Here is a 12,686-nt window from a genome sequence, read left to right on the forward strand (position 1 = left end):
TTGCTTTACTGTTAGCTAAGAAAATGCATATTCCATTTATTTTGTAAGTTCATTAAAATATATTCTTATGATAGATATTCATAGTGTCATTTTTAGCTGGAAAGGTTGCACGTGTGTGGGTGTTGTGTGTGAGAGTTTGCCATGAAAAGAAAATCACCATGAAAAAGGGTGCTGTGGTTTTAAAAAGTTTGGGAACAACGGCTACAGAGGTCTAACTTCCCTTATAGTCAAAGCTCTTTATGACTGTGTCAACAATATTTCATCCCCGTGCATGACTCCCACAGAAGCAGTCATAATTAAACTGCAGTGCAATAAAAACAAACACAAGCAATCAGTTAATTGGGATGAGCCCCCAGGTAGGAATTCACTTTTGTTATTATATACACCGTATGATGTTATTAAGATATATTTCCAAACATTAGTGGTTCTGACTGTGGCAGCAGCATCACAAACACAGCACCCAATGGGAGGGGTTTGTCTTGTAATTAGAAAGGGTGCTGGGAGCAGCGCCAGCATTGTTCTCACCTTGCGGTTGGAGTAGCAGGGGCAGCGTTGCCCCCTACAGGTCAACACCGAGGGGTTCTGTGTGGCCCGGCCGCACTTGCAGCCCTTCTTCTCTACTGGTTTTTTATACAGTGGCTTTGATGGGCTGGGTGGGTGTGTCAGGGGGTGAGCGTGAGGGTGTGGGGGCACTCTGTCGCGGGGTTGTGTGCGGGGCTTGGGGGTCCCTTGCCTGGCTTTGGTGTAAGCCTTCTTGGGGCCCCCGTGGTGCTCCACAGTCTTCTTCAGCCCCTTGTTTGTGATGAGCACAGTCTTGCCCACTTTGGGGGGACCACCATTTGGCAGCGGCGCCAGCTGTGGGTGGGGCGTGGCTGCGGGGAACTTAGGCTCCTGTTTGGTGGTGGCACCGGGGTTAGGGTGATGGGGGGAGCTGTTGGCACCGAGGGGAGGCCCGCTTAAAAGGCTGGAGATGGGGAGGGGCTGCACCTTCTCGCTGTCGCTTTCTGAGCGGGAGCGCTTACGGTGGTACCGAGGGGCAACCTGGGGGGTGACCGTGGAGGACTGAGGAGGAGGCTGCAGCGAGGGCTGCGGGTGAGGTTGGAGGGGGCGAGGGCTGTTCCCTCGGGGGAGGGAGGGGATAAAGTGGGAGGAGTCCGAGCCAGGACAATGAGGCCCATTGAGGCTGGACTGAGGTACAGAGGGGGGGCAGTCCGGCTGGGGGGAGGGATCAGGGTCAGTGTCCGTCTCCAGAGTCCTGAGTACCTCCTCAACGCTTAACAACAACGGCCCCCCGCCATGTTTCAGGTCATCCCCCAAAGTGCTGATCTCACAGAGCCCCGCCTCCCCCGTGAGGCTCACACACACCGGGATCTCCTCCGAAAAGCTCTCCTGCTTTTCAACACCTCCACCTGTTTCTACGGTGATGGATTGCAGAGAGTCCGAACTGAGCAGACCGTTACAATCGTGCAGCCCGTTTACACCGACGGGGCTCGTCTGCTCCACCTTGAGCTCCCTGGTAAGCGGCGCTTCGTCAGGCTGGGCGCCATCGGAGTTGGAGGCGGTCTGCGACAGGCTGGCCGAATCCGTGATGTCCTCGGCTTCCGGCTCGCTCTCGGCCAACGTGAGGCCCTCGTTGAGGATGGCCTGGAGGTCCGGCGATTCGCTGGCGGCGCTGGCTATGTGCGGGGCAAGCGGCGACTGCGTGATGTAGAGACAGAGCTTCCTGTAACAGTGGACAAGCAAGGAGAGCTGCCGGTTTTCCTCAAAGCGGGAATAGTCCTTACACCAACTGCAGGACGGCTTCAGCTGCATCCTCTGACCCTTACAGCCTCGACAGACGTAATGCTGACATGATGAGTCGGTGGGAGCGATGGGGTCCTGCAGCAGATTACCTGAAGATAAGGCGAAAACGCACACTTAGATACCATCAGTACATCACGCGTTTCACAGGAACAGTGCAGGACAGCTCACACTGATGATTAATTCACAGACGTCCACATAAACCAGATAAAGCAAAGCAGCTAAGATAAACACTTATCTAACCAACAAATATGGCACTTAATGACATCAATGTACACACAAAACCATGATCTGATAAATTATGAGCCTGGCTTTGTCAGTGTGGCTTTATAATGTTAACGATTTATAAACAATATTGCTTCCTCATTTGCTGTGTTTTATAGCTTCCTATACTGATGTGTATTTGTAAACCTGAGCGGTGCCTGGCAACTTGCCAGACTGGATGACAACCGCTCTTTGAGAGGAGCTTCCTTAGCAACGCTGGTCGCTAGGTAGTGCAGCTGCAGATAGGGGGGGAAAAAAAGGATGAAGGTCCATTCATGAGAAACAACCAACCTTACACACTCTGCACTGCCTGTCTGATAATTCCCACATAACTAACATATTGATGAGATTATCTGTGAGTTTAAGAAAAGATGCTCTTCTCAATACTTTTGTGATCACAGCAACACAAATATCTCCTTTACCCCAGGAGATAGTCCCTGTATAACCGCTCAAAGTGGTTAAGGGAGAGCTGCTGCATTATTTATGAGCAGTGAAAAGCATGCATTAAATATACCACCAAAATAAATCAAAAGGTTTATTTACAACCTGACAAGCAGACTAACCGCAGAAACGCTCCCTTGCTTGAATTACAGCCTGCTTTTAATTTAATACCACTTATATTTAACGTGTATAAACACTACTTTTATTTTGGTGCATATACTTTACTTTGTTGGGTATTTGGGGATGGGGAAAATGTGAAAGAGATTAATTAGGTGCATAATATCAAGTGTGTGGAGGGACAGTTATTCAACGACACACAGAGAAACGTCCCGATGCTGCCAAATAGCACACAGAAGGGGGTGTGTCATGATGGGTGTAGCTGAGAATGATGATGCGTTCATTGCGCTTCGGAAAAGGCACTGTCACATTTCATAAACACGCCTCGACATCTATTTAAGTGTGTCTGCTATGATTCTTAGTCTTTACTACAAGTGATTTCTGAACAGGGGCGAAGGAAGTTTACATATCTTTTATTTAAGTAAACATAGAGAAGTATTAATCATATTTTAAATCACTTCTCCAAACCAATAGCTAAACATTTTTCAAAGTTACCCCTGGGTTTTATGTCCGTTTTAATGTTTATTTCTTAATTTCACTATTTTATTGGATATATTTTATTCTCTGTAATTTTATTTGACTGATTTTAACTGTGCCAAATGTTTTAAAATACATTTTTCCTCATAAATCACATTTTAGCTGTACTTAAAAAAAATGTGGGATGGTAAGTATTAAATGAAAAGTGCTTGATAACTATGATTACCTCATCAATGTAGTAAAGAAAAATGTGCCCTATAAAATGTAAATATTGAAGTACTTGTTTACTTCCTATTTGTAGTGCCGCCGATTCAGATATTTCTGACTGTCCATGAAAGCAGCATTATTTAAAGGTTTGCTCCCACAGTTGACAACACCGCACGTTACAGAAAACCTCTCCAAAAACACTCCTTTACTGAAGTATATTATCACATTAAAATAAAAAAAAATATCCGCACACACTTACTGCAGACCAAGCAGGACAGAGACTGGCGGAAAAACGGCAGCAGCTTGCAAAGCTCCGCGAGGGCCCGGGGGTCTCGGGGGTCGCACTGCAGCACTGAACGGCTCGCGGACACGTAGAGAGAAGTCGCATTCACCGGGTTCATCTCAGCAGCCTGTCCCGGGGCTCCAGTCCGGTCCGGTCCGTTAAGATGTATTAATACGATAAAACACCAAAGCCACACAATAACACAAACAAACTAACCGATCGAGGCAACGGTAGACGAGCAAGTCCCGTTATCTGTCCGCTAAAATGACTGTTTTTGTCAATGGAGTCTGGTGGCTTTGAAGAGAGCATAGATGGATATAACGGCTTCAGTTCCCCGTCGATAAACCCCACATATATAGCAGTCTGCGCAGGGAGCAATCGAGGTTACTCATCCCAAATCACATCCGATCCATCCTCGATGTGATGTCCCAGCTCTGAGAGTACTGCCGCTTTTGGAAAGATTAGATGTGCACTCACAAGCAGGCCGGGCATGCATATAAACAATCGGTTCATCCAAGTCGGTTCGGCGTGTTTCCATATGGTCCGTAAGTTATGATTAGACAAAGCATAGTGTAGCGCTCATTCTTCCGTCAGTTGCCTTTTAATAACGTTTCTTGCAGCTGGTTAGCAAGCAGCAAAAACTCCGAAATTCAAACAGGGGCTTTCGTGACAAAGTGCTCCGGTTTGCAGTGGTTTCTCCTCGATAATTCCATAGTCCACATGCATACTCGTCCCGGGTCTTCACCGCGGTCCAAAGCTGGTGTCACACAATGCATTTATTATCTCAGACAGAGGCTTCCGTGGCTCCTTTTTGGCTGGGAAGTGCAGCCCCAGCAGGCTCGTTATGGTTGTGTTATTGTTCGAGGAGATTCAAGGCGGCTCGAAAACAAAACAGGCCGCCCCGGTTTCAAATGGTCCTCTTGGGCGACAAATACCGACAGCAGCGCGCCGATATGAAGGGAAATAGGCGATGGAGAGGTTGTGGTTATTAAAACAGAAATAATTTCACAGCTCCGATGCTTTTGTGGGTGTAAAGAAAAACAAACAAGCGGAAGCACCGGGCTCTGGTGACAGTGCTACCCGCCTGAGCTGCACCGAGAAGCCGGCTACAAAAGCAGGCCGCTTCCCCTTTTCTCGGATTAGCGGGAGTCTCTCGTTCTCGCCTCGGTGGGAATATAGCAGGAAAACCGAGGGTTTAGCCGATATTATGTCCTCCTGCAGCTTTTGGTAGACTCCCAGAGTGTCAGTGAAGAGCGAAAGTGAATTAAATCCTTATTTGTGTATCTTGCTATCGTTAGCCGCGGAGTATTCCTCATTACCTCCTGTCGCTTTTCCACACACAAACAAGAGGTCGCTGTTGCTCAGATCTCGCGAGAACACACTTAAAGCGGTTAATTTAAAAGCAATGGAATGGACATCAATTGTGGAAACCCTAGATATCTATGGTGGAACCTTTATAATTTTAATTCTGAGAAATGTATTTACCTTTATTTATTTTAAAATATACAATTTAACCAACAAAACAAGTTTCAAATAACTATAAAACTAATATGTCTAGATCCTGTGTGTTTGTGATTAGAACTGAAAGGATTCAATCAAATAGTTATCTGTATTTAAAAAAATATAATGTATAAGGTAATTGATTAGTTTGTAATTTGTGTTTAAAAAAATACTCTTGTTAAATTGTGATCCCTTACAGCTGCTTCTCAGAGAAGAAAAAATCAAAGGGAAAAAACAAACCGTATGAAATACTTTATAGTAGTAGAATGAATAAATTAATGAATAAATAAATATGTGCCTCTGTTCACTGTTTTTATTTTTTGTGGTTATTTTGTACAACTTTGTACAAACCAAATAAAGTTAATAAGAAAAACATGCAATTAATCCTATTTAACTAATGTACATTACACTGACATAACGTCATTAATAATAACAGCCCACTTGTTTGTGTTCATAATCACTGTTGTTAAGAAACACTAATTCACACACATTTATGAAAGTAATATATGATAAGTCAATGTTCTTACTGAACTGATGACTTATTCAATGTCAGATAGGGGTCAAAGTTTAATTCTATTTCACACTGGTTAGCAGTACACAATGTTAAGTGTTTATGAGTCATGAGGCTTACATTTTTAGCTTTTCTCTCGAACATAAAGAGAAAATATTGCATCAATCAGTTACTCCCACAACTGTTTAGTAGTTTCAGTTAAGATCGTTTCACAAGTCTTTCAAACCAGACTGGCAAAAAACAAACCCCTGAAGCAGTTATTTATTCAATAAGATTTTGAATCTAGTGGGGTAACTCACAGTTGTTACTGTTACGTACATTTTGCTCACGGTTATGGTTTCTTTGGCTACTTAATGGTGGCTCTGTGTTTCAGTAAGCCATTACAGTGAGCAAGCATGTACAACACCTGGACCCTGAAGGTGAAGCAGCTGAATTAATTCAGGCACATTCATTTTAATATTTCCACCGATGGTTTTCCTACTGTGACATGTTAAAATGTAAACCCCCAAATTTTGAGAAACACAACGGAGGACATGACCTTGGAAACACATACTGAAACACTTTAATAAAACAGAGCCACCATTAAGTAGCCAAAGAAACCATAACCGTGAGCAAAATGTAGGTAACAGTAACAACTGTGAGTTACCCAATTGGATTCAAAATCTTATTGAATAAATAACTGCTTCAGGGGTTTGTTCTTTGCCAGTCTGGTTTGAAAGACTTGTGAAACGATCTTAACTGAAACTACTCAACAGTTGTGGGAGTAACTGATTGATGCAATATTTTCTCTTCATGTTCGAGAGAAAAGCTAAAAATGTAGGCTTCATGACTCATAAACACTTAACATTGTGTACTGCTAACCAGTGTGAACTAGAATTAAACTTTGACCCCTATCTGACATTGAATAAGTCATCAGTTCAGTAAGAACATTGACTTATCATATATTACTTTCATAAATGTGTGTGAATTAGTGTTTCTTAATGGGCAGTTATTGTGAAACGGCATAAAAAGCTAGTTAAACTGGGACTTGTTTATTACTGTATGTTAGTATGTGTTGGAAATGTCGTGCAGTTCAGAGATGACAACGCTGTGAGGAGCAGTCTGACAATGAGCAGGGTGAACAAAGGAGGGGAAAGGGGAAGAGATAACTCATTATCTGTAAAAATAGCTACAAACCAACACACTTGCAAAGACATAGTGATAGGAAAGTTGACACACTTGTATGATGCAAACACACAGATACTATCTATCAATGTACCCAACTCGCCCTCATCTTCCTCTTTGTTTTGTATTAATGTTCACACATGGAGACTTGAGGCTGCTGACCAGCAGGGACTTACCACTTTGAGGGTTGTGTTGAGGGAAAAAAATACTTCCTCATTATCTACTATAATGTTGTTTTTGCATTCAATTAGAGCTCCTATGATTTGTCAATTATTTAATTACTCAATTGACAAAAACAAGTATTTGTCATCTATTATTGTAATGAAGTAATCGTTTCAGTCATTTCTCAGCAATAACGGTAAATATATTCAGGTTTCAGCTTCTTTAATTTAAGGATTTGCTGCCCTGCTTTGTCATAAATGACAGTAAGTCGTCCCCGTGGGCTTGGAAAAATTGTGAATGATTAATTAGGGACTGTCCGTTATTTATTTCAGGGGCCACCGGAAGAGTGTTGGGATGTTAAGTCAAAATAGACCTGACCCTACCTTCGCCAGCAATACATTTTTGGATGACCCTCCAAAATTATATAGAAAAAAGGGATGACCCTCCCCAACAATTCATTGATGCCTTCTGTACTGGTTTGTGCTTGGCAAAGACATACAGATAACCATTGTTTTTTTTGTTTGTTACAGACATGACATATACGTGACTAAACTTCTGCATTCTCATCTGACGCATCCCACTCCTCTGGTATGGTGTGGGGGCCATTTCAGTAGATTTACTCACTAACATTGTTGTGGAAACACAATAAGCATGGAAACTAAATGCACACATCCTGCATTACTTCAAATACTAAGTTACTCCTCTAGTAAACTAGTATTCACATTAAATAAAATAATAAAACATTGAGACCATTCAGCAAAGCACACTGGGTAATAACAAATTCAACACTGGTTGCTATGGACTCGTCACTAGGCTTCCTCAGTCATTGTATATTGTAGCATATAAGTAAAGCTGCCGAAGCTAAACATTATCCAAAACTCCATTTCTCAGACGAGCGTCAATTTGGGAGCTTGTATGCTACCACTCCTTCCTTCGTCGTTTATAAATACACTACTGGTCAAAAGTTTTAGAACACCCCAAATTTTTTTTGTTATTTATTGAAATTTTAGCAGTTCAAGTCCAATGAATAGCTTGAAATGGTACAAAGGTAAGTGGTGAACTGCCTGAGGTTAAAAAAAAAGTAAAGTTACCCAAAACTGAAAAATAGTGTACATTTCAGTATTTTACAAAAAGGTCTTTTTCAGGGAAAAAGAAATGGGTTAACAACGTAAAGCTGCAGCAATTGAGGTTGATCAAACTTTGAAAGTTGGTGCTACCAATTCCCACAGGTGTTCCAACTTGTCTGGATTACTTACAACCCCCTCTGTTTGTATAAAAATATTGTTGGAACACACTGTGGTACCGTACCCTCGTGAGCATTATTTGAACAGTATTGTACTGCAGAAAGTAGTGTGTTGCTATAAAAATTGCGGGAACAAGGCAATTAACAATGGAAAAGAGACAGACCATCATAACACTTAAGAATGTTGGTCTTTCCTACAGAGAAATTGTGAAGAAAGTCAAGGTGTCAGTGAATACAGTATTCTTCACCATCAAAAGGCACTTAGAAACTGAGGGAAACTCTGACAGGAAGAGGTCTGGCAGACCCAAAGCCACAACAGAATCAGAAGACAAGTTTCTGAGAGTCAACAGCTTGCGTGATAGGCGGCACACAGGATAACAGCTTCAAACACAGCTTAATAGTAGTCGTAATAAGCAAGTCTCAGTTTCAACTGGAAAGAGAAGACTTCGAGCTGCAGGTTTGATAGGTCGAGTTGCAGCAAGAAAGCCATTGCTAAGACATCAGAATAAGAAAAAGAGGCTTGCCTGGGCCAAAAAAAACTGCCAATGGACTACTGAAGACTGGAAATCATCGGTTCATCACGCAGGATTTTTGTACGCCATCGAGGAGGCAAAAGGATTGTTCCTCAGTGTGTGACATCAACTGTCAAAGGATCCAGGGTCGGTGATTTGTGAAGAGTGAAAGGCACCCTGAACCAAAACGGCTACCACAGCATTTTGCAGCTCCATGCAGTACCCTCTGGTATGCGCCTAGTTGGTCAGGGGTTCATCCTACAGCAAGATAATGACCCAAAACATAAGTCCAAGCTATGCCAGAACTACCTTAGCAAAAAAGAACAAGATGGTAAGCTTAAAAACATGGAGTGGCCCGCACAGTCACCAGACTTGAGCTGGTTTGGGATGAACTGGACAGAAAAGTGAAAGCAAAGCAACCTACAAGTGCCACACATTTATGGGAACTTCTGCAACAGAGTTGGGAAGAACATTCTGAAGAATATTTGATATTCATTGTAGAAAGAATGCCACGAGTGTGTTCAGCTGTTATATCTGCCAAAGGGGGTTACTTTGATGAGTCAAACATTTAGAATACATTTTGGTTTATAAATTGATTCCATGATTTATTTTTTTAACTTAAATTGTTCATTTGTTCTATTCTTTCATTTCAGAGTACAATAAGACATTGAACTGCTTGAATTTCAATAAAAAACTGGAAAAATTGGGGTTTTCTAAAACTTTTGACCAGTAGTGTATATATATATATATATAATATCACCAGGACCGAAAGGATATTTCAGCTGGGTATGGATGCAGCCTGCAGACCTCCCGTCTCATGCCCTCCCGGCTGGTGTAGACTGCGAGCTTGCATCTGGTCCGCTATGTTTTCGTACGGTGTTTTGGATGTTTTTGAACTGAACAGTATGGCAATCATGCTAATGAATGAAATTATTTTTGCATCAGATGTCTTAGTTACAACACCATGGAGCTAGCAAAGCAGTTTTGTGTTTATATGCGCGAGCGCGATTTATTCAGTTTGGGAAATCCCATGGTCTCTGAAGCTATAGCTCAAATTGTCTGGCTGACTAAACAGGGAGGGACCCATCTGCTAGCGATAGGGGCCGAGACTGAGAGAGCTCCATGGAGCTCCATGGTTAAATATGCACCAACCAAGCCACTCTGAAATGTTGCTGTGTTCATGAATACAAAAGCTGGGTGACCCTCCCCACTAGACTAAAAACAATTGGATGACCCTCACATCAACAAAGAATAAAAAGACATGACCCTTCCCTATTTCCCTCCAGTGGTCCATTCCATAAATACCGAACGGTCCCTTAAGAAAATAATAAGCAAATTAATCGATAATGGAAAATAATCGTTAGTTGCAGCCCTACATTCAATAAATTACATTTTTCAAAAGTTCATACTAATCTTGTTTCATTTATTCACAGTTGTATTTTGCAGTTAAGTCTATGAAGCTACTCAGTTAAATAATTAGACTCAATATGAAATGACATTAATGGAATGTCGTTACTCAAAAAAAACAGGCTTTTGATGATTTTTCTAATTAACGGCAGTGCACAACTTTTAATTGTTTTGAATCCACGTTCAATTAAAATTGTAATTCAATATTTTAAGAGTGCGGTCACTTTTATTACAGACAACCTTTCTAGACATAAATGGGGTCTTGAATAGAATTTGAAATAAAGTAATGAGAGTTAAAATAATGATTGTTTAAGATAATGTGACGTCCGGACTTGCATAACCAAAACCTTTGGTGACTTTTCTAATCTCTTAGCAGCACACAAATGTTTAATCTACTACAGTACAGACACATGTATGTTAATAGTTTTGTTTTTTTAGTTTCTGTAACCCTTCTAAACATTATAGAATATCATAGCAAACCATGCACACATTTTAAATCCACTGTAATAGCCAACATCCAAGACTGTGAGATGTGGTTGAAAGCTCAGGAAGTGGACCCTTGAATGTAACTACTTACTCACCTTACACACAACACACACACACACACACACACGCACACGCGCACGCGCACACGTACACGCACCTGATGCAGCTGCATTCCATGTGAGTATTTCCTCTCAGCAGTGTCTCATGCCATTATGACTGTTTATTTATTTATTTTTAGCTTATTGTGGTAACAGTAGATGTTTAAATATAGTTGGTTTGTGAGTCTATGGGAGTTATTCTTAGTGCGTCTCTGAACAGGCTTGTGAGTTTGGGTGATTCCCCTTTTCTTGCTCACATAAAATGTATGATAAAAAGTATGCCTAAGCTGTGATAATGTCCTTTCCACTGAAATAATGTTATCAGCTATAATAATGAGTTAACGGGAAAATAATCATGTCAACATACTTATTGTAATAGATTGCATGACTTGGCAGGAAGACATTATACAGTAGTAGCTGTAATATTACGCAGCTTGTGTACTGGGGATAAACAATTTTTTGGCGGTAGTTGAAATTTTGGGAGATCTTTTTCTCATCATCTTTTTTCTTGATGTTTTTGGGTTTAGTCTGACATTCTCTGTTTTAAAGAAACATGATTTCATTATGACCATATTGATGAAGTAGAACTGGTGCCTTGAATTGCTCCCTTTTAATTTCCCTCAACTAGGTTTAAAAGTAAACTGCAATACAAACCCAAAGTCATGTATATATATATATATATACACATACTCTGCTGTACTATTATATCATATGGAAATGTATTGTCATGTCTTGCCCATTATGGTATAGGCTTCATACTTTGAATTACAAACCAGTAACTAAAAACCTTGAGATCTTGCCTAGAATTTTAAATGAAGTTACGGTATGTAAATTTCTAATCAAGGCAAAGGCAAAAATGTATTATTATTGATATGAAATGTCAATGAATGATTAGTTACACAAACATGTTTAAGTATTTGGGCATTTAACATTTCAGATCAAATGGGTAAACGTTGGTGGGGATAGTGAATGCAAAATGCTCTCACCTGCATCAATAAAATTTTTTGAGGAGGAACTTTACATCCAAGTGTTTTAGTTATCTCAGGGGCCAGCAGCAGGAACAGGTTGAACTGGGAAGCTCCCACATGTGTATGATGTTCTGTAGTTGTAAAAAAGAAAGTTGAAAGAATATCCATTAGTCAACATTTAAAAAAAGAAAAATGGAAAAACTTTAATTCTTTTCTAGTCCCCTAAATCTTTTTCTGCTACTGACACCTAAAATATTCATGACTTAATCCTTGACTTCCTTATCCAACAGGACCACTGTAAAGCCACAGGAAAATCTATGTCATGTGTCAAAATGCCTTTAAATTTGTTGGGTTAAACCCCAGTGCTTTTCAACAAGCAAATTACAAAACAATAAATGGCACTTTTCTTACATTCATTTATGACTTAGGCGTGAGCATCTCTACCCAAAAGACATGTTTAAGTCACTATGAATATTTTTCAGAGGTCACTTGGTAATTTTGTTGTCTAAATATATTATTGCTTTTGAATATTAACCTAGATTGAAACTAAAAGACCAAAAGTCCACAAATCCATGTGGACAGAGGTGCAATGAGGTGATTATATAGTGTATATATAATCATGTTGCAGTTCAGTTTTGATTTGAGCATCAGTGAAATGTGAATGTCTGGTAGGAGAAGATGAGTCCTGCTTCAACATCACCCTAAACATATATCTGAACATGTATGGACATAATAGCCAAGCTGCCCCCTTCTGTGTGTGGGAGAGTCCCCCCCTTGTCATCACTGCAGCATGATTATTTCCAAGATACATTGCGCATGACAACAATGGTTCCTCTTTTTGCGTGAAGCTGGATTATATAAGAACCCAACTCTCGGTTCATTCATCACTAGACTTTGGAGAGTCATACTGAATAACAAAGCAGTTTAAAGCTGAGATCCAGAGTCCGTTTGAAGATTTGAAAATGTGCACGACTTTCTCTGTCAGCCATCGGATTTGTGTGCTCACCCTGGCCGTGATGATAGTCTTCTCTGCATCTCAAGGTAAA

General features: G+C 41.0%; 1 protein-coding gene across 5 annotated transcripts in view; it reads right to left on the bottom strand.

Annotated features, from left to right (window-relative positions):
- The window catches only part of msl2b (MSL complex subunit 2b), a 60,809-nt gene that overhangs the window by 2,516 nt on the left and 45,607 nt on the right, over nucleotides 1-12,686 (bottom strand). For 4 of the 5 annotated variants that reach the window (XM_028569453.1, XM_028569451.1, XM_028569452.1 and 1 more), the window contains 2 exons: nucleotides 11,659-11,771; nucleotides 526-1,892 (listed from right to left, as the gene is read on the bottom strand). In XM_028569453.1, the coding sequence (XP_028425254.1) occupies nucleotides 526-1,812 (1,287 nt within the window). In that variant the 5' untranslated portion in view covers nucleotides 1,813-1,892; nucleotides 11,659-11,771. Of the gene's footprint in view, nucleotides 1-525; nucleotides 1,893-3,565; nucleotides 4,941-11,658; nucleotides 11,772-12,686 lie in introns of those variants that run through there. The other variant, XM_028569450.1, reaches the window with a different exon arrangement.

Source organism: Perca flavescens, chromosome 22 (assembly GCF_004354835.1).
Source record: "Perca flavescens isolate YP-PL-M2 chromosome 22, PFLA_1.0, whole genome shotgun sequence".
NCBI lineage: Eukaryota > Metazoa > Chordata > Actinopteri > Perciformes > Percidae > Perca > Perca flavescens.